Source organism: Pyrenophora tritici-repentis, chromosome 1 (genome assembly GCF_003171515.1).
Source record: "Pyrenophora tritici-repentis strain M4 chromosome 1, whole genome shotgun sequence".
Classification (NCBI taxonomy): Eukaryota; Fungi; Ascomycota; class Dothideomycetes; order Pleosporales; family Pleosporaceae; genus Pyrenophora; species Pyrenophora tritici-repentis.
The window spans coordinates 9,527,487-9,547,552 of record NC_089390.1 but is presented as its reverse complement, the minus strand read 5'-3'; the positions used below and the strand labels follow the sequence as shown (position 1 = coordinate 9,547,552).

Below are 20,066 nucleotides of genomic sequence, written 5' to 3'. Positions count from 1 at the left end.
TCGTGTCTTGGGCCCTAATACTCTTGTTCTTGGCCCCTGCACCTTGAACATATCCTTCTCATCGACTCTTGAGTCTCGTGTTTTCTTTCGAACGTTATGCTTGGGCGGCTTCTTCACATTTTAGAAGTATCTGTTAGGATCTGGGCAAGCCAGCGGACCAAAAAAATCTTAGTGTGTATGTTTTTCTCATCGATGCAGGGGTAGGTTTCCGTGGTGGAGGGTAGGTCTATGGTCGGATTTGTCGTAGCTTCGATAGTTCGTCGTATAATCGATCTTCTTCCAACTCGATTGATTTGATGGTTTTTGATGTGATGTTTGCTTGGTGTGTCTTGTGATGTCATGTTTTGTTTGTTGTATCTTTTGATGACCTATTCCGCCTGTTGTGTGTTTTGAGGTAAACTGAAGATTTATCGATTCCCTCATGTGACGATAGCTCTACCAAATCTCTTCAAAGTCAAGTCTCTTCCATGTTGCTTCCTTTTCTCCCAATGCTAATACTCGTCGTATTTGGGGTTGACGACTTGATCTTCATCTCAGCCATATTCATACTCACTCCACGTCGACCTCACAGCAGTAACACACAAGAAATTTTGAATCAATACTTTAATTCCACTTCCACACCCACCCTTGCACATCTATATATGTATACAACCGACGCACAAACTGCACTGCCCATAGTAGCTATCCAATGCAACCTTTAGGTAGAGGATATCGATAGTGTTTTGTTTTGTGAACCAGGCAGAAGACAAGATGTCGTGACTTGATTCTATGAAAATGTGCAAAGTGTGCAAGTTTATTTCATTTAGATGCAGACTGTCTGCAAATAGTCATGTGATGTGTTAGTATCACATGTCCTTTCTTCTACTTCTATTCTTCTCCTCCTCCGGCGGCAGTGTGCATTGTGGCCCGCTCGCTCGCTCAGTCTTCCCATTCTGGGTTCTATTTGGTATCAAAGTCAGCATTGTGCCTTGTTATATTATATTAGAATGGGGATAGATGATAACATACCTTACGCAGAATGACAACGCCCTCCAGCACATTAGTCAAACTAATATACTTTTCGTCTTCGAGCTCGGCCCTCTCGCCGTGTGCCAGTAGCACAGGCGTGCTCTGTGTCTGCCATCCGGTAATGGTCTTTGGCCGACCTGCCTGGCCTACAATATCCACTGCCTGACCAACGCGAACGTTGACGATAAGCGGCTTGAGTTCCTCATCGAGTGTGATGAGGAAGCGCGGTGCCATGGCCGTGGTCAGGTAGTAGAGCAGGTAATGTGAGTCGCCGACAATAAAGGACTTTGCGTCGATGAGAGAGACGAGGACGGTGAGGAGGCCTGAGGCGGCGACGCGAGATAGTACCTGTCGGTCCGTGTGGAAGGGGTTGAGCGAAAGCGTGCCCTTTCCTGCGTGCAAGAGACCTTGGGCTATGCGCACCATGAAGAGGGCATTGGGGTCGCGGTGGTAGTAGCTCGCTAGTTGTCGGAGCAATTGTGCAAGACGGGCGTTGTTTGTGCCAGCACCGCAGAGACCCATTGCGAAGATTGCGTTGATGGCAACGTCATTGTCATTGTCGTGAGAGTATCGTGAAAGAGTGTCGTAGACCTTCATTTGCGGGTTACTGGGGCTGATGAGACCGAGAGCGAGAGGCACAGCCTTGCGGATGTTGGCCTCGCCGTAATGCATTAGGTGGCCAAGAGTGCGGAGAATCATCTCTTGGCCGACGTCCTCACCCATGGCGACTAATGAAAGACCAATGACAGCGTATGACTGTAGTAGCTCGTCGCCCTTCTTCTCATCGTCCTCTTCAATGTGCTCGTTGCAGATGTGAAGCAATTGCTGGATCTTCAACACGGCACCAGTACCTGCCCACGCACATACTTCGGTAAGTACGGATGCAGACTTGGCCATGGGATGGTCGAGCGCCTTTAGAGTTTCCAAGATGACGTCAACTTCTTCCTGTTGACCGAAAAAGAGCAGAGCAAGGCCAAGGGCCATGAAGCGTGTCCACTTATCCTTGAGCTGCTTGGTTCGGTCCTCGTCCAAGAGCGTGTTCATCAGGGCATCAGTCACGTCTCCGTTTGCCGAACCGACGAAAATCATGCCAAGAGACAGGGCAGCCATGGCAGAAAGTTGCATGTCGAGGCTGGTGTCGGTGACAATAGGAAGGAGAACCTCAAGCAGGTCTGTCTTATTAGAACCTGCATATGCGAGGCCGAGACCCATGATGGAAGCCAGACGAATATTCTTGTTCTTAGAGTTGATGTTGTCTTCGTCACCCAATAGAGCAATGGCAGGATCGGAGTCCATGCGGACGCCGGAGTTGAAGATGCCCGTAGCAAGCATAGCACCAGCCTTGACCATGTCATCCTCGACGTGGGTGAAGGGATCGACTTTGTCCAGACCCTCCTCAACATCCCAAAGCATGAGCATACCCAGCGATGCTGTGGTCGAAAGCATGCCTTCCTCCTTTGTTTTCCATACCCAACTGGCCTTTGTGTTCTCTGCTAGCATGAGTTTATCGTTGGCAAACCCAGCGTTTACGAAGGCGTTGACAAAGGCAGAAGCGAGATTGTGTCTGGCACTATCAGTGTTGGTAAGTCCCGCGGTCCTGCTGCTCTCAAGATGTGTTTTGTAGATGTCGTCTGGCGTCTTGGGGTCTAAGATGTTGAGTTCCTTGCCCAACGCCTGGAAGTGATCAGTCAGCCGTGTATTGTTCATGCACTCTTGGAGCTCCGCGTCATCGTCGTCAGTTGCGTCTATGCATATCCGCTGTCGACCGCACAGGAGGGCCATCTGTCTCCGAATCGACTTGTCGTTTGTGGCAGTGAATGCGTTCATGATCAAATCATTGTCATGTAACCGAATGGCGATTGTCATGGCTTGTGTGTACTGCTTGTATTTGGCGTAGATGCGATACGTGGTGCGGAGGAACTTGTCGTTGTCCGGGTATGTGAGGAGAGGTACGTTGCTGTCGGTATTAGTGTCATTGATTCAGGAGAAAGCAAAGTACGCCCTACCTGACCATATACAGAGCTACGCGCGAGTAAGTGTTCTCGTCAATGTACTGCTCGATTTGGTCGATCATCTCCAGCTCGGACAGAACATCGACGGCATCGGCCTCTGCGTTGTGCTTGAGGAAGAAAGGGACAAGGTTCGAGGCGAGGTCGGTGAGATCGTCGGTTGACTTGTCTTCATTCAGGCGGTTTTGATATTCGGTGCCAATCTCGAGCGCAAGATGGCGCATGTACTCATGGCCCCATGAGCCGAGATCTGTTGATGGCGCCTCGAGGCGGTACTTTAGGCAATCCAGACGCTCCTCATCCGAGTATGTCATTCCCAATACCGACATCATATCGGCAAGCGATTGCTATTGGAGTCAGCCCTAAATCGTCTGTCCTGCAGCACCGTGTTTGCATACCTTGTTCTCGCCGCCGGGCCATGATGCGTAGGCCTTCTCTAGGTTCTCGTAGTGTGGCCGGAGGAATTTGAGAGGCTTGGGCACGGCAGTCATTGAGCTCGTCGATGTCTTGATGAACTCCTTGACCTGCTCGAGGGCCGGCTTATAGAGGCTGGTATCGGGACCCTAGACGCGGATGATCAGCGCATGTTGCGGGCACGAGGCAAGCTGAATAGCTCACCAGTATCCGCTCTGCCAGCATGTCAAGATCGCTCTTGAGCTGCTGGTCCTCCTCACTGAGCTCCTCTGTAATTGACCGTCAGTATAAATGGCCTGGGGCGACTACAACAGCTATGCCGCCGACTCTCAACATACCGCCAGTGGTTGCGACGCCGGCCTTCTTGTCCTCGACATCTGGCTTTGCATCCTTTGCCGTATCTGCATCATTGGCAGCGGGCGCCTTGCCCTTGCCCTTGTCGGCGGCCGTGGGCTTCTTCTCGTCGTCCTTGGCCATGGTGATTACGAAATGTACCTAGGGCAAGCGGCGAACTATGGCGCTCGTGCGGGGATGGAGCGGCGGTGATATCGACTGTTTGAGCGTGATTATGAATTGCCGAGATGTATAGGCGCCGCTCGAATGGACCGGAGAGGGAGAAGTAGTCGGGGATTGATAATGGGCGGATTGATGTCAATGAGGCAGGCAGCTCTGGCTTCGCGTTGGTTCCGCCGCGCTAGCGCCAAGCACCGTCCTCCGATGATGAGAGAGCGGCGGCCAAAAATTACAAGCCTCACTTCCACCCGAAATACCACAACCTGGCGCCTTCAGCGTACCCCGACCATGAAATTAAACGTCAAGAACATCCGTTATCTCCTCCCCGATGACTGGAGAGTTCTGAGAGCGGTAAGTGCCTACACCTTGTATTTGCCCGCACATCAACTTTTTGTAGTGGGGGTATTAACGCGTTACGTTACTGATGAAGACGGCAGACAGAGACGGGCAGTCGCAACCATGAACTTGTACCTACCGCTTTGATTTCGCAAATTGCCTCTCTCCGCTCAGGCACCGGCGTTCACAGGTGTATATCCAATCTTGCCAAACTCGGTCTCATCGCCAAAATTCAGAACGCAAAGTATGACGGCTACCGACTCACATATGGCGGACTGGACTACCTCGCCCTACACACGCACCAAAAGGCGTCGACGGTGTACTCTGTAGGAAACCAGATTGGCATAGGAAAAGAGTCGGACATTATCGTTTGCGCTTCGGATACGGGCAAGCAGCTGGTTCTCAAGATCCACCGCCTGGGTCGCATATCCTTCCGTACCGTCAAGGCGAACCGCGACTACCTACGCAATCGACAGGGAGGCTCTTGGATGTACATGTCGCGCCTCGCCGCCGTGAAAGAGTACGAGTTTATGAAGGCGCTGCGAGCCGAAGGCTTTCCAGTGCCCGAACCGCTCGGCCAGAACAGACACACGGTAGTGATGAGCCTCATCGACGCTTTTCCCTTGCGCCAGATTTCCAAAGTCGGCGATCCCGCGACCCTCTACTCAGAACTCATGACTCTCATCGTTCGCCTCGCACAATACGGTCTTATCCATGGTGACTTTAACGAGTTCAACATCCTAGTCGAGGAGCACACAGAGAAGGACGGCAGCGTAACGCTAATACCTACTATTATTGATTTCCCGCAAATGGTCTCGATAGATCACGCCAACGCTGAGTACTACTTTGACCGCGATGTCGCTTGCATAAAGCGTTACTTTGACCGCCGCTATGGCTTCACAAGCGACGAGCCAGGCCCATTCCTCAAGGACGCAACCAAGAATCTTGTCAAGAGACTAGACGTCGAAGTGCAGGCGTCAGGCTTCAGCAAGAAGATGGCAAAGGAGCTGGAGCTGTACATGAAGGAGCATGGCGTCGACGGCGATGCAGTAGACATCGAGACAGGCGCAAGCGCGGAGGGAGTCGATGACGAAGATGATGAGGATGGTGTGGATGTTGACGACGTTGAAGAATACAAGCCCGAGATTGAGGAGGATGACGATGGCGTTGAACTCGAAGGAGGCCCCGTAGGTGACAAAAGCCCCTCTCCAACCGGAGAAATGACCATCCTAGACATCAGAGACAATGATCCCCTCCCCGACCTCAGCGATATCAAACCTCCGCCACCAGTCGAGAAGCCCATGACGACGAGAGAGGCGAAGAAGAAAGCTGGTTGGATTTTATAGATGAAGTTATGTTCCTATTGTCCTGTATTTTTTCTTAGCGATACCCACCTGTTTGGAGTGCACAAATGCACCATGATCCAAACATCATGATCGTATCGGATCATCGTATGCGTCATAACGATGCGTCCAGTCCGACTTACAATACCATTATTTTCCCAGATCTCAAGACGCGTCGTTGATTTCATGATCCAAAAGTTCCCATAAGATAAGTTGGAAGAATACATCACCACGTCCCACACAGAATTGTTGGAAATATTTCCATTGAAGTCCTCTTTATCGTTCTATTCTTGGGTATCATCGTCATCATCTATCCTCAGTATACGCCGCGGTTCACCAAAACAAAGGTTTTTTCCCGACGCTTCCTGTCTATAAATACAGTTTTTTCTTTTCGGTAGTAGTATCCACGTTTTTTATTTCAATACATTGTTAGGAGTGCGTGGTTTTTCGCAGCGATCAAAACCAGATTTTAATCAATTCCTCAGATACAGCTGAGGGGGTGAGGACACCGGATTCGGTTATTATACCGGAGATGAGGTCGGGTGGCTAGAGGACGTGTTAGTTTGGTTGATGAACGTAGAAAATGAAGTGATGAGACGGTAGATATAGAAGAAAACGATGTGATATGGAAAGCCATGAGCAAACTTACAGTAACATCAACAGCATCATGAGCCTCAAGCGGCTTAACAGTCCCTGTCGTCTGCTTCGCCGTCATATCCGCAATCGCCTCGTCAAAAACATTCCCCTGTTCCTCCTCGGCCTTGCCCTCGGCCTCCTCATCCTTACCCCTCAGCTGCAGTCCCAGCCCCTGCACCTGCCCCTCCGCAACCTTGAAATCCAACACGTTCTGTTCCATGGGCAGATCAAACTGACTAAGCGGATACAACCTCACAAACTTATGACTCTCGGCGACCACATAAAACGGTTTTCCTTTGCTCTTCGCCAGCACGCCGAGTTGGTACGTCCCCATGCGCGAAATGATGCCTCCGTTTTCTACAACGCCTTCAGCACCAACGATTACCATGTCGACTTTGCCCAGCGAGTACGCGACTGCAGAATCGGGGATCGTAGCAACGGGGACATTGTGTTCGCGTAGGTCCGACACCGTTTGCAATCCTTCTTTCGAATCGAGCGAGTTGGAGGCCGGCAGTACGTAGATGACTTTAAACCGGAGCGTGCTTGACTCAGCAGCTCGACGCAATAAAGCGCCTACAACGCGCGACCCCCCGTTCGTAAGCACGGTAGCCCCATCGCGAATGAAATGTTTACCGAAACTAGCAATTTTCTCGCGGCTTTGCTTGGCGCGGTCCACGAAGAGCTTGCCGTTCGAAAGTAGGTGGTTGCGAATTGCGCGGAAGTCGTCGTCGGGGCCGAGGTTTAGACTCGCGGGGCGGTTCAGGGTTGTGATTAGGTATCGTTGGAAGAGGTCGGTGCCGGCGGAGAGGGAGATTGGGTTCGCGATGGAGGCTTTTAGGGCGGATGTGTGGCGTTCGAGGAGGTCGAGCGTTTCGGCTACCGTGGAGACGCTACTTTGTGAGATGGCTTCTACGAGCGATTCGATGGCTGCTACGGGCATGGTGAGTTCCGGGTCATCTTGGAGGATGCGGCGGTAGGTCGCGACTATGTCGAAGGTGGGTGCTGTTTTGGCGGGTGCGGCCGCTGCTGGGTCAGTGGTACTCATTTTGAGGCGTTTGGGAGAGATTGGTTGCTGTGAGGGGGACTTTTTGGATGGTGGGGAGTGGTGAGCGGTTGAGTCATGTGCCAAGAGTTGGGGTTAGCTTCGTCATTGCTCCTGCTGCTTCCACACCACAACATGGCATCTTTATGTGTTGGCTTAGTGGTTAAGTTCTATCTGTATGTGACCGTGACGTTCAGTTTACTCTCTTATAAGTTTCAGGATGCAATGCATTCCGTGAGAATTTCGAGTCGCCTTTTGATGTCATCGCCAACGCGCTGGACATCGCCGTATTCCCCGTATAGCTGTTACTAAAGAACACCCCGAAAAGCAATTTCTTCCATCCTTTGTATTATGGGCTATTTCATAGCCACCCCACGCATCCAAAGCCCAAAGGCTTCACGTTGATCAATTGGAGTGCGAGACAATAGGAATGATTGATAAACATATTCCAACTGGTGAGAACGACTGGTGAAATAGCATGGTAGATATTCGAAGCGGAAACTGTGTTCTATAAGAATGCGATACCCAATCAGCAATAACGCCGTTATAGGTAGGTATAAGGCACGAGTAAGGCTGGCAGTATCGTCACTGAAAAGATAGCCAATGTAGTAGTTGCGACATCATGAAAGCTCACCTTCCTCTGATGAGACTACGCTAAGGAGGCAGAAGACATTTGATAGCATCGTCGTGCTGACTGCACCAAAGACATGGACATCAGGCATCCAGCTCGTTAACCCACCAGTACATTCTTTAGCCCATACGGCTCCTGTATTCTTTTCCACCACCCTTCTTTATCCACCGAACAACCACAGCTGCCATTTGAGCGACCACCAAAGATGACGTCGCCCTCACCAGAATTTGACATTTCGAAACTGATTGATTACTACCAAAATTCAGCCCCAGGATCTTCAATCCAGACGACACCTGACAAGGCGCCGGGGAAGAAGTATGTCCGGGAACGAACGCCATCACCAGCAGCCGCCGTTGGCAACAAAACATCATCTCCGCCAGTATCACCACAAGAAGATACTGCTGAGTCCAATACTATGATATCTGCGTCGTCCACGCAGCCAACGCCGACAAGGACTGTGGAATCGCCGCCTGAAAGACCAGTACCCGTCTTATCTCGCCCGCCTGTCACGCCTGTCACGCCATCCGACACTTACAAAGTGACCGTTCTCCTCGATCTCACTCTACCAATCGAGACATACTACAAGAACCACTGGGTAGAGGTAATGGGCTTCGCAAGGCTGTATCTGAATCCCAAAGATGTGCTTACAACAAGTCCCACCTCTCCATTCTCACAACCCCTACAAGTATTCCATATGCGAGATTCTTGGCCCATTCTCGAACGCAAACCAAGTATGAGCGACTCTTCTTCTTCTTCTTCTTCGAGTGCGTCAGTATCGGAGCTGCCCAAGGCCAGCGAGACTATACCCAGCCCGCAGAGAGCTGAATCAAACACCAACAACCAGCCACCGTCGGTATCAGCCTCGGAAACAAATCCAATCTACTCACCCATCCCAGTCCGACCACTCCCTCCGAACATCGCAGCTCGATTAGCACCCTCAGAATTTAGCGACGAAGCAGACAGCCCGATATCTCCCCTTCCACGCGTCACCATCCCAAACTCGCTTGACCTAACCGTCAGAGCGCCAACCCCAGTAATCCGAAACCATGTCGAATTGGGCAGAGAAGTGATATTGCACCCTTCTGCAGATAGACGAAGATCTAGGGCACGGGAACGGGAACGGAATCGTCAGCGCATAGAGGAGTGGCAGGCTGATATACCGCAACCACCTCCCCCGCGAACAGCGAATACGGAGCGCATGCTATAGGAGCGGCTGCGGGGAACTGTTGTTGGGGCAATTATCCGTAGAGAGGGAGACAGGTTGGCAAGGTTTGGTCGACGGTTGAAGGAGAGGTTTACGGTGATGAGGGGGTCGAAGTAGTGGGGTTGTAATGTAAGGTCATACATCAGGAGGGATGGGGAGGGAGATGATTCTTTGGTAGGATGCAATAAGGGATATAGGATACGAAGATTGTGTGAAGGGCACAATGCCCGTTGCATACAGGCGCAACGTTGTTGGTTGAATTAACAAGCCTATCTCTTTACTCGATTTTACTGTCCCAGAAACGTGACACAGCCTTTGCAAACACAGCGGCGTAATATCCTGAAATAAATAACATCATGTTTGGAATTTCTACTCCTGAATCAAATGACTAATTTGCCAGGAAAAACGGGTTACCATCCTCCAATACCGAATCCATCAGCAACACCGTTGGTAATATATCACTCTCCCACCCTTCCTCCATCTCCTTAGTCCCCGTCAACCCCTCAATCCTCTGCATAAAAGACCCCTTTAGCGAAATAATCGACTCACTCTTCTTCACTTGCCTTTCCACTTCTCCCTCTTTCTCATCCCCCTTCCCTCTCGCCACCCTCCTCTGCTCCTCCCACTCCCTCAACACCCCCTCCCTTACTCCCCTCCAATCAATCTCCCTTCTAACCCACCCTGCCACCCTCTCTACCATTCCCCTCACCCCACGCTCCCCCTTCCTCCTCACCTTCTCCCTAGCTAAAATCCTAACACCATGCTCGCTCTGCCAGATCCGCCAAAGATCCTCCTCCCAGCCCTTATCCTTTGCCGCGGCCTGATATTTCGCGAACCAGGCTGCGTTTCCGGGGAGCGATGTGTCAGCGGAGTAGACGAGCCAGCCCCAGGTTAACACGTCTTTTGCGATTTTGTGGTTGCGCGTTGCGAGGGAGGAGGACGCGGTGGGGCCGAGGGCGATGTAGCGGGTGCTTGTTGTGGGGTGGGTTTTTGGGGAGGGCGTGAAGGCGTAGGAGGAGGTGAGGTAGTAGCTAGGGATTGCTACTATGAGTATCATTTCTAAGGGTTGTTGGGTTTGTGTGGGTCGGCTTTTTGGAGATATTTTTTGGAAAGGGAGGGGGTATTTGGGTTTTGCACATAATGGTGGTGTGTGAATGTATGTCAGGTCCTTGTGATGTGGTCGCTGAGTTGGTCGTGGCGTGGGATATTGATTGAAGATATCACGTTTTGCATTGACGTTTGCCACATATGAGGCCTGGCTGTGACCACTTGAAGTCTAGATGTTCTTTGAATAAGTTGAATGTATTACGTTCTAAGAATGAGATATATATTGCCCACCCTAGAGGAAATGTGTGAAGTCAACTATGGAATAAAGAGAAACAGCATATGATGAGCCCTAACAACCGACATATGGAATGAAATCCTTTCAACATCATCTACAAATCTCCTTGGCCGTTCCCAATAGTCTCGACTAGCTTCTCGACGCGGAAATTTGTCTCCAGTATCATTGGGTCCCGCAGTCCAATCATCGGAAATAACCGTCCGGAGACATTTTCAAACTGTACATGAAGTGGTTTCCCATCTAATGTGAACCAAATTATTCCCTTCTCCATATCAACACCGCAACCAACTGTCCGACCGTATTTATAAGGAATTCCCTGCTTACTCATATAACCCACGTTGCCTTCAGATGTGTATAAGCCACCATTATCACCATAGTAGCGCCATGACTTTGCGGATAGCGCACGGGTACGAGAAGGCCATCCTGGATAGTTGATTGCACTGGCGTCGATGGTACAGATCCCGATGGCCACAATTGGTTGCATGCATTCCCGATCTTTATCTGTTGTAGCAGGTGGGCTCTTACAGGTGACCTCAAAGTAGAATTTGTCAAACCATGCAGGTATAGGCTTGTTGGTCGAGTAACAAACACGCTTGCCGGATCGATGGGTCAGCGTCCTTCCATCATCTGATATCATAGTCTCTGGGCTGACCAACCACCGAGAAGTTAGTAGTCCTGCTTCTCCAGCTTGCAACTTCAAAAACTCTTCAGCCTCAGTACGCCTGTATTTGCGTGCTAGTTGCTGTGGGGTCCAGCTGTATTGATCTTGGCGACTGAGGTCTGCGCCCAGTTCACTGAGCTTTCGAAGAAGTGGTACGCTCCCATTGGCAGCGCAAATTGCTGCCAGCTCAGCATCCGCTCGTGCAGCATCGGCATCTGCTACAATGAGGAGGGAAATACTCTTTTCAAACTCTTGACTGTCTGACAGAGTCCACTGTTCGTAAGCAAGGACAAGAGCAGCCCTTCCATTCTTGTCGCGAATCGTAGCATCTGCTTGTGCTTCTAACAATGAACTGATACAATCCACATGACCAAAAACAGCCGCTCGGTGCAGCGGCGTCATCCCTTTACAAGAATCCTGGACGTTGATTGCCAAGCTCTCGAGGTCTTGTTCTGCCCTTGCGGCTTCAATAAGCTTTTCAATGATAGTATTGAATCCATGTGACGCAGCCTGGTGAATTACAGAGCGCTTTCTCTTGGTCACCTGGTTAATCTCCTTCACTGGCACCTTCATCTCCAGCAGCGTGACGAGTAGTACTTCTGCATTATCGAGGGATTGGCCAAGACATGCAAAGAAAAGCGGACTCCTATTGTGTTTGTCTCTCATGTTGACTTCCGCGATGTGTTGGAGTAGTATTTCAACACATTCTTTCTCTCCGCGCCGGGCTGCATCATGCAGAGGAACGCGACCATACATATCAGGCGCATTTACGTCTGCTCCGTGGCTTGCTAAGAGATGCATGCATTTTGGATGGTTGTTAATGGCAGCCTCATGTAGAGCGGTTCTGCCTTTGTCATCTGTGTCGTTTATCTTGGAGATTGGTTAATCGAGCAGAATCCTCAAGGTTGCAAGTTCACCCCAGACACTAGCTAGTTGTAGTGGGCGCTTTGAGTGTGAGTCGTCTCTGTTGATATCCGCGTCATGATCGAGGAAAGTCTTCAAAAGATCTTTGGGGACTTCTTGTCGGCACATTAGTAGGTGCAGCGGAGTCATACCGTCGCGAGCTTGGACATTGATGTTTGGTTCAGTGACATGATCCAACAGGAGAGCAAGCACTCTTGAGTCGGTTCCACCCCACGCAAAGTAGTGGAAGCCAGTAAAACCATTATATCTCTTAGATTTGGACGGGTCGGCACCATAGTCAAGCCATAACTTGATCGTATCGAAGCTTGGATCAACGGACAGGCATTTTTGGAACGCGCCATTGAACCGTTCGACATCCTTTGGTTCTTCGATGTTCTCAAGAAGTGTTTTCAAGGTAGCAGTATTGTTCAGGCGAGAAGCTGCTACCTCCAACGCGCTTTGGATTTCTTCTTGGCTGTTATGCGTTTCGCCCTTCACAAGCAAGTGCTGGATCCAGCTGGTTAATCCATGTTTAGCGGCAACACTGAGTGGATTGGCATTGTTTTCCAAGAGGTTAAAAAAGGACACATTGGTTGAGGTGAGATAGTCGAGCTCATCGAAGATCTCTGCCCAGCCTTGACTTTTTGCCCTCTCCGTTGAGTTCCATTGCTCTTGTGCCTCGCGAAGATGGTACATCCAGTATTGCATTTCGTAGCGACTCTCGTAGGTACTGCAATCGAAGTTCATACTGTCGCCATAATCGTCAGGGTATTGTTCAATGCACCGATCCTTGTCGTCGTTGAAATCGTCAGTGTCGGTGTCAGTGTCACTGTGTCTTTCGGGGCTAGGGCCCACAGTTTTATGCTCATCCGCTTCTTCCAACTTATTTTTGTCTTCGTTTTTCATCTCTGTGCCAAGCCCGGTAGCGTCTGCCATGATGCCGTTCTGTGTCTTTGTCGTCGGGTCGTTTTCCGTAAGAACAGCGACCTCTTGCATATCACCGTTGTGTTCAACCATGCCATCTGTTTCATCAATTCCGTTCTCTCTTCTGTCCTCTTTTGACTGACCAATGGCTTTTCTTTGGAAAACAGGATTATTCAGATGCCTCAAGCATATCCGCGCGAGATGGAGATGGCCATATTTCTGATCAAATTCTACAGACCGGGTACTAGTCAGGCTGGACTGACAGCTCGTACATAATGTCTCCTTGTTCGAACTGTGTGGTAACTCGGAGCTGCCTGTTTTCATGACGAATTCTTTGATATGGTCAAAATCGGTGAGGACGACGGTAGTGTCTTGGTTGATCCGGAGAAAAGGACCACTTGCGTTTCGTAATTGTTTTAGTTCTAGCCCATGAGCACCAGTTAACGTCAGATGCTCAAGAGAGCGGGCTTCTGCTTCGGCTTTGGTGACACGTTCCTCGTACTTTCTGTTATATGTATCCATGACTAGTTCAATTGTGGGGTCGACACGAGCTAGCAACGTCCACATTAGTGCCGTGCGAAGTAGCTCAGCATGGTTGGGTCCCATAACTTGGAGTGCCGTACTGTATACTTTTTTCATACCCTCTGGTAGTGCATTTAGACGGTCTGACATAGGTCGCTGGAAGGGTTCCCGCATGAAAGGTATGCCGATATCTCTAACATATGCAAATCGAGAACCAGCTTTGTGACGAATTGCATCGGTGGCTTCTTTGAACTCAGATTGAGTTAAACCGGGTATTGATTTGAGTTCTTCAGAGAGCATCTTCGCCATGTCCTCCCGGTTAAACTCGCCAACATTGAGTGATATCATCATATCATGGACGCGGTTTTTCAAACCGCATGTCACGATGACTCTGAAGGAAGCTTTGGTATACATCCGGTCGCGAAGGCTTTTTAGTCGTGTAACCAGGTTTTCTGAGTCTTTAAGAGGCATGCGTTCCAGCCCATCTAAAGCAATGGTGACTCCAACATCGAGTCGTTGCATCAACGAGGAAAATGTATCCACGAAATCTGGGCCACTCTCACCAGTACCTACAAGGCCCATTTTCGAGGAGATATCCTTGCCCTCTTCCTTCGTTTTCGTTCTGAAGTTCTCGAAGAATCCGTTGCAGTCTTTTAAGACCTCGATTTGTTGCTCATTCTGCTTTGCGAAAGCATAAAGCCAATGGAGAAGCTTATTGCAGATACTGTCAGCCGTTGGGGCAACTCGACTTGAATCGTCGTCCCGGTTGAGTCCACAAGAAAGATAAAATATTTTGCTGGTATATTCCACATCAAGATCGAGATGTTCGACAACGGTTGCAAGAACAACGGATTTTCCAGAACCTGTACGGAGTCAACACAGGCACTTCTAATAAGGAGCACCGACTTGCCCTCTTGACCTTCGAGACAAAGCATGCCTTTGCTTGAGACCTGCCAATCTCGGTACTTTGGCTGCTCAAAAATCCATTGGCATGTTCCAGGATAACGCAGATCAATCGCGTCACCGAGCTTTTCGCTGGTGTCATTCAACGGCTTCAGTGCTTCGTTGTTTTTCTTGAAATCGTCAACAGCCATGTCCCATGGCGTTTTGGCTTTTGTGTTCGTACTAGTTTCTCTCAATTCCTTTTGCATCTCCTTAACGGCCTTGGTGGTTGCAGTTGTCCGATCTTTCAGGTCCTGCATCGTACTCTGGAAGTCTCCAATATTGCTTACAGTATTTTCTATGCTGCTGATAGCACTGAGTACTAATTCCGATTGCCGCAATGACTTTTCTTGGAATACACGATGGCTAGTTTCAAGGACCTCTTTCTTGAACTTTGACACGATATCGAGCTTCTCTTGAAACTTTGCCTTTGGAATACCAAAGGAATGCTCAACTGCATGGCGTATTTTTGCCTGTGTCCCGCCGTTCAAATGTTTATGGACAGAAAATGAAAAGTTCAGAACCGCTGTATATGTGTCCACAATGGTATCGGATAGTTTCGTCAGGCTAGAGCTTGCTTGCAGTTTGGTTTCCGTCTTGCCGTCGTAATTGTTATTATACAGCATTTCGTACTGTGCCATAATGACCATGATATCAGTGACATCCGACAAACCAGTTGAGAATAGACCATAGAGGCTGAAGTCACTCTGAATGGCGGAGAGTGTGAGCCTGATACCAAGCCAAGCCAGACCGACACTTTGGGGTGCAACTTGCATTGCGACATCACCGAAAGTGATAAATTTGGTGATGCCGAGCATGATTCCCCTGATCCATACGTCCGGTATATGTGTGTCACGGTCTTTCATATCCGCCCATTTCTGTACCGCTTTGTCCTGGAGTCTTTGAGCAGCCACTGTTGCCTCTTCAGAGCTGCCACTGTCATTAAGGAATGCTTCGTATTGGACTTTTTTTTTCCTTCCAGGTACTTCCGCTTGCATTCTCTTTCGAATTTCTTCCGAGCCTGCATGAACAGTTTTGTACTGGCAGGTTTCGATGTCATGATTGCGAGTCGCTGAAATGAAGAATAAGTGTAGTCTGCTTGAACGAAGTAAGAATGAAAGAAGGGCTGGGCTGTAAAGCCCGAAGCTACTATTCATAGTCCAGCATAAAATAATTCTAGATAAGAAGTAAGACCATTGCTCAGCCTGGCCGGAAATACATGTGAGAATTTTCTTTGCAGAAAGTGGCCCCATAATACACTATGGCTGTCGTGGCCGATCGGTGTCATCAGAGTCAAGATAGGTTCGTCTGAAGGCGTATGAGTTGATTTATAACTCTCGCAGCAGCCTATGGAGTTCTTGTACGGTAGCCTTTGTTGCACCAAACTGCAGCTCAAGCGGTCAAGGCGATCGTTGATCGACAACCAGATCCCCGCTTTGGTACGTGATCATCTTGATAGCGTACATTCAACGGTAGACTGTAGATTGAGAGTCACTACAGCTTTTTCAGTAGGAGGAGAAGAAGAAGCTCGTATACTATTTCTCTACACATTATGGATAGACGCATTTGGATAGCGAAAGTTCGACTCCCTCAAAACGTCTTGTACACCCACGAGCTGATTTGGGCCCGGTTTGTTAATGGGTCATCTCCGTCCATGATTAAAGTTATTAAAAGGGCGTATTGGGTCTTGCAATCGCGGAGCCGGGCGTATAATCAATCATCTGGGGCCGTTTGGGGGCGGTGATTTTCATTGACGCATGGTATCAATGTTGGGCTGAGTCTACTGGGTCCAATCATCCTGCAGAGATATTACCTACCCCATGTCTTTATCAGATTAGCAATCCTAAAATCCATCAATTTAGCCCACCCACTGTTCAGCCTCGTCACTATCTACCATGAGTATTTTGTGCGACCACGTAAGGCTGAAGACGAAGCAAGCGAAGACGCCTTAAAGAAACATGTGACAGGATGAGCAGTATGACTCGTGATACGGAAGATTTCGCGTCGCGAGTGAAATGTGTGGTGGTAGTTGTAGATGACATCAATACGAAGAGGCTCATCTCTTTCGAGGCATCGACCCTAGGCCAAAAGCGGGGTAGCTTCCAAGGTCGTCGATCCCTGCCTGTCACGCTAGTAACGTAATGTCCACTCTTACCTACACTCCTGCTTGGTTTCGCGCCAGGTGGTGATTAGTGCTGGCTCATGTCATTCTCAACGTCCAGTGTATAGACACAATTATTTTTTTCACAAACATGAGTCTCGAATTTCTAACTTAAGTTACAGAAGCCCTAACGCAACCCCCTCATGGCGAAGAAGGTACGTTCCCGTCACCTCGCATTACGTAGACTTCAGATACGCCTCGATCTCTCGATCTTGTGCCCCTTGAATGACTTCGCCGGGTTCGTTTCCCTCACGTCTCCTCCATTTCTTGCCTATGATCTCCTTGAAAGCCCCAACAGTCACACATCCTTCTTGGACCTCTCGACGCCATTTTCCATCTTTCGTTCCTTGACCACTCGTCGGCTGAAGGACGGTATCAAGATCAGGTGCAACGAAGACAACCGCGGTAGTCCTTCGCTGGGCTACGGGCCAGGTTCTTAGAACGCGATGCTTGGCAGCCTTCACCTCATCGTTGGTCAAGATAGCAGCACACCAACCCCATGAGATGACAGCATCGACACTTGCTGGGACAGATTTCCAGACACCGTCAACCTCAAACTCCAAACCACCCACAGCGCCGTCCTGGAAAACAATGGTGTATGTGTTGTAATCCCGGTGTTCGCCACACCTGGGTGCAGATGGGTTTGAGCACGGAAAATAGTCAATCAGGCGGAGGTGGTTGTTGGTTCCGTTGTGGGTGAGCTCTAACTCCAGGTCACTGATGTTCGACGTAGCTCGTGTAATAACAGGGAGGACCTCGGTTTCGATGTATGTGTAGAACTTCATGATGTCTTCAAAGTCTTCGCCCAGCTCTTCTACAAGGTCCGGATCCATCTCGCGCAGGGACTGTAGGCGACCGATGGAGAGGTCCACAGTCGTCTTCTGGTCAATCTCAGGAGAAGCATCAGGTACCAAGCAGGCGTCCTTGAAAACACCACGTTTGGGGTAAGTGGCATTGAGTCGCGAGGCCAATGAGCGTTCTGCATACAGCCTCGCGAAGAGATTCTGTATCGCGGAGATGGGAGGACGCACGGGTAGGCTGGAGATGAGTGCCACGCCTGTCGTACTCGCCGCTTGCGAAAGTCTCTGATACGCTTCTTCAGGAGATGCGACCGTAAGGTCTATGGTATCGAAAGTCTCATCATAGGGCGTACAGACGGTAGGTAGGAGTCCGGCTCCGACGAATGGAGTGGTGGTGGGTACAAGAGGTGCTGCTACAGTTGACATGTCTTGCTTTGTTGAAAGGCTTTCCGAGTAGAAATGACAGGTGAAGTAGGGAAAGAGGGAGGTTTAAGTAGACCACGATAAGCAATCAATCAATCAATCGGAGCATCCGACCTGGACAAACGGCACATGACATTCGATAGCAATCGATACTACCCCTCACCTGAGCGACCAGGGGACCTACCACTGAATGCGGTTAGGCGCGGCCCTTATGCATCACAACTCGGCCTAACTATTCAACTCCAATACCGACCCAGATAACACAAAGACAAGTGATAGTCCTTATCAGGTGTTCAATCTGGCAGTGCACATATCGATGGTACGGAAGCATGAGTTTATTGGCAGCCAGATTATCTTTACCACTCTAATCAAGACAATTTACAGTGTAGTAGGCAGAGATGTCAACAAGCAAGTCAAGCTGGCTTGATTCTTATCGATTGCAGATCACAGACAATATAGAGGCTCGTGCACAGTGGCACGTCCCAGAGAATGGTCTGTGATCTGCAATCGATAAGAATCAAGCCAGCTTGACTTGCTTGTTGACATCTCTGGTAGTAGGTATGATAGCTCGGACATACACCCGACGATGCCAACGCATGAAAGCACTTCACCCAGACCGCCGAACATCGTCGTCGCGTCAGCACGCTGACCTCAACGTCTAACTGGACATGACCCCACTCCAACATTAGCAACAAAGGATATCACGCTTGCGCGAGTTCCCGTTAATCACAGCTTCTTGGCCGATACTAGTTTAAAGTTGTAGAGTAACTACAACCAAGAAAACGAGATAAGTATCTCAAAACATAACAAAATTAAACAAGATACAATCCACCACTGGTGTAGGCGACACTGGGAAACGGGAAAGACTGGACATACCACTTACATATGCTCTCGACGTACAGTACTCAAAAGCTTCAGCAATGTTCTTCTGCAAAGCGGATTTATTCGCCTAGCAGGAGATGAGAAAGGGATCACGACGGATCGATTGTATACGAATGTATTGATCCTATATACTGTGGTAGAGGGATAGTCTCAATAGTCAGAAGAGAGGCTGCCGTCCCGCAATCGGTAGATAGTAGAGAATAAGAAAGTATCCGAGTAACAATCGGTAGTATTAAGAATGGTGTACGATAGCTGTCGAGCTCCTCTACGTGGAGTCGTCCTAAAATACTCAACCCTAGCGCCGATTACCTAACGCCGAACACGTGACAAGCTACTACACCACAATACTCTATCCGTAATCATCACATTCACGCCTCATATATTCACTCTAGTTATCTCAGTGAGCAAGACTGACCCTTTCACCCACCAAAAGCCACTTTTTCTAGCTAACAACAATGTACCACCTTCACACCACCCTTTCCAAAGAAGAAAAGCACAACACATCAACTCTATATCTCACACCCCTCCCGTGTCTCCTTGCCAAAACCTAGGAGTAGTAGTAGTAGTAGTAGTAGTAGAAGTAGAAGTAAACAAACACACACATTACTCGCATTCTCTACACATTTCGTAGATAAATTTACGTTATAGTCGTAGACAAGCCCTTATCTACTAACGCAACCCAGCCTTTACATGTCCACTTCGTTCTATCCGTACTTCGTTCTATCCCCACCTCGTTCTACACGCATCTTAACCCACATCACATATCCTACAAACACCTACACTAATCAAACAAACCATTCGTACCCATCATATTCTATCTTATTCAGCCGCGGCGCTAGTCTACTCCCACGATACTCGCCCCCATCCACCCAACCACACGTTACCCCCACGGCACGGCACGGCAAGAATCGGGAAGCGGGGGCAGAAAACCACGACCACAACAGTTCGGCCGAGATCCTTTCGGTAACGGAGTATATGACCTCCCTTGCATCCGTGCACTATTTTACTCATTTACATTTACCCATCCGCATCTTGCTTCCCTGCTGTCAATGTGGATCTATTATGGTAGCCTACTACTACCGTCCAAGGGCGGAGAGGGAAAAAGCTAGACATGAGCTCTGGAAGTTTGTATCGCGATTTCCTCATTCAGAGTATATCAATGCAAGGGTGATGGAGAACGGTGGTTTTTAGAACAATAAAAGTATCATGATATTTCATCTTCATCTTCATCTTCATCTTGCCCGATAACTCCTAATATGCGCGTAGAATAGTACTTCTAGCAATTGTAAGAAAAAAAACTTCTATAGTCGCTGTTCTTCTTCTTGATGCATGTTACAACACACCACACCACATCGGCTTGCAGTAAGAAT

At 49.2% G+C, this 20,066-nt stretch overlaps 8 protein-coding genes across 8 annotated transcripts; 2 read left to right on the top strand and 6 right to left on the bottom strand.

Annotated features, from left to right (window-relative positions):
• Positions 1–918: 918 nt before the first annotated feature.
• PtrM4_036930 (RPN1, 26S proteasome regulatory complex component) lies at positions 919–3,908 on the bottom strand (the record flags this gene model as incomplete). The annotated part of the gene is made up of 6 exons (XM_066104178.1): positions 919–939; positions 1,009–2,965; positions 3,015–3,364; positions 3,416–3,580; positions 3,636–3,700; positions 3,770–3,908. 6 exons carry the CDS (start codon positions 3,906–3,908, stop codon positions 919–921), a joined length of 2,697 nt encoding a protein of 898 aa, XP_065966380.1.
• Positions 3,909–4,232: 324 nt separating this feature from the next.
• PtrM4_036920 (RIO serine-threonine protein kinase fused to N-terminal HTH domain protein) lies at positions 4,233–5,626 on the top strand (the record flags this gene model as incomplete). Its single annotated transcript, XM_066104177.1, has 3 exons — positions 4,233–4,295; positions 4,382–5,295; positions 5,482–5,626. 3 exons carry the CDS (start codon positions 4,233–4,235, stop codon positions 5,624–5,626), a joined length of 1,122 nt encoding a protein of 373 aa, XP_065966379.1.
• Positions 5,627–6,079: 453 nt separating this feature from the next.
• On the bottom strand, positions 6,080–7,304 carry PtrM4_036910 (GCD2, Translation initiation factor 2B subunit, eIF-2B alpha-beta-delta family; the record flags this gene model as incomplete). Its single annotated transcript, XM_066104176.1, has 3 exons — positions 6,080–6,169; positions 6,273–6,316; positions 6,497–7,304. 3 exons carry the CDS (start codon positions 7,302–7,304, stop codon positions 6,080–6,082), a joined length of 942 nt encoding a protein of 313 aa, XP_065966378.1.
• Positions 7,305–8,137: 833 nt separating this feature from the next.
• Positions 8,138–8,669, top strand: PtrM4_036900 (uncharacterized protein; the record flags this gene model as incomplete). The annotated part of the gene is made up of 2 exons (XM_066104175.1): positions 8,138–8,533; positions 8,619–8,669. The coding sequence occupies 2 exons, from the start codon at positions 8,138–8,140 to the stop codon at positions 8,667–8,669; spliced, it is 447 nt and encodes a 148-aa protein (XP_065966377.1).
• An 855-nt stretch (positions 8,670–9,524) lies between these two features.
• On the bottom strand, positions 9,525–10,193 carry PtrM4_036890 (FAP multi-domain protein; the record flags this gene model as incomplete). Its single annotated transcript, XM_001939480.1, has 1 exon — positions 9,525–10,193. The coding sequence occupies one exon, from the start codon at positions 10,191–10,193 to the stop codon at positions 9,525–9,527; it is 669 nt and encodes a 222-aa protein (XP_001939515.1).
• A 379-nt stretch (positions 10,194–10,572) lies between these two features.
• On the bottom strand, positions 10,573–11,805 carry PtrM4_036880 (Arp, Ankyrin repeat protein; the record flags this gene model as incomplete). The annotated part of the gene is made up of 1 exon (XM_001939479.1): positions 10,573–11,805. One exon carries the CDS (start codon positions 11,803–11,805, stop codon positions 10,573–10,575), a length of 1,233 nt encoding a protein of 410 aa, XP_001939514.1.
• Positions 11,806–12,021: 216 nt separating this feature from the next.
• Positions 12,022–15,490, bottom strand: PtrM4_036870 (Ank-2 domain containing protein; the record flags this gene model as incomplete). The annotated part of the gene is made up of 3 exons (XM_066104174.1): positions 12,022–14,351; positions 14,408–15,360; positions 15,417–15,490. 3 exons carry the CDS (start codon positions 15,488–15,490, stop codon positions 12,022–12,024), a joined length of 3,357 nt encoding a protein of 1,118 aa, XP_065966376.1.
• A 1,277-nt stretch (positions 15,491–16,767) lies between these two features.
• Positions 16,768–17,817, bottom strand: PtrM4_036860 (oxidoreductase, 2OG-Fe(II) oxygenase family; the record flags this gene model as incomplete). Its single annotated transcript, XM_001939477.2, has 1 exon — positions 16,768–17,817. One exon carries the CDS (start codon positions 17,815–17,817, stop codon positions 16,768–16,770), a length of 1,050 nt encoding a protein of 349 aa, XP_001939512.1.
• Between the last annotated feature and the right edge of the window lie 2,249 nt (positions 17,818–20,066).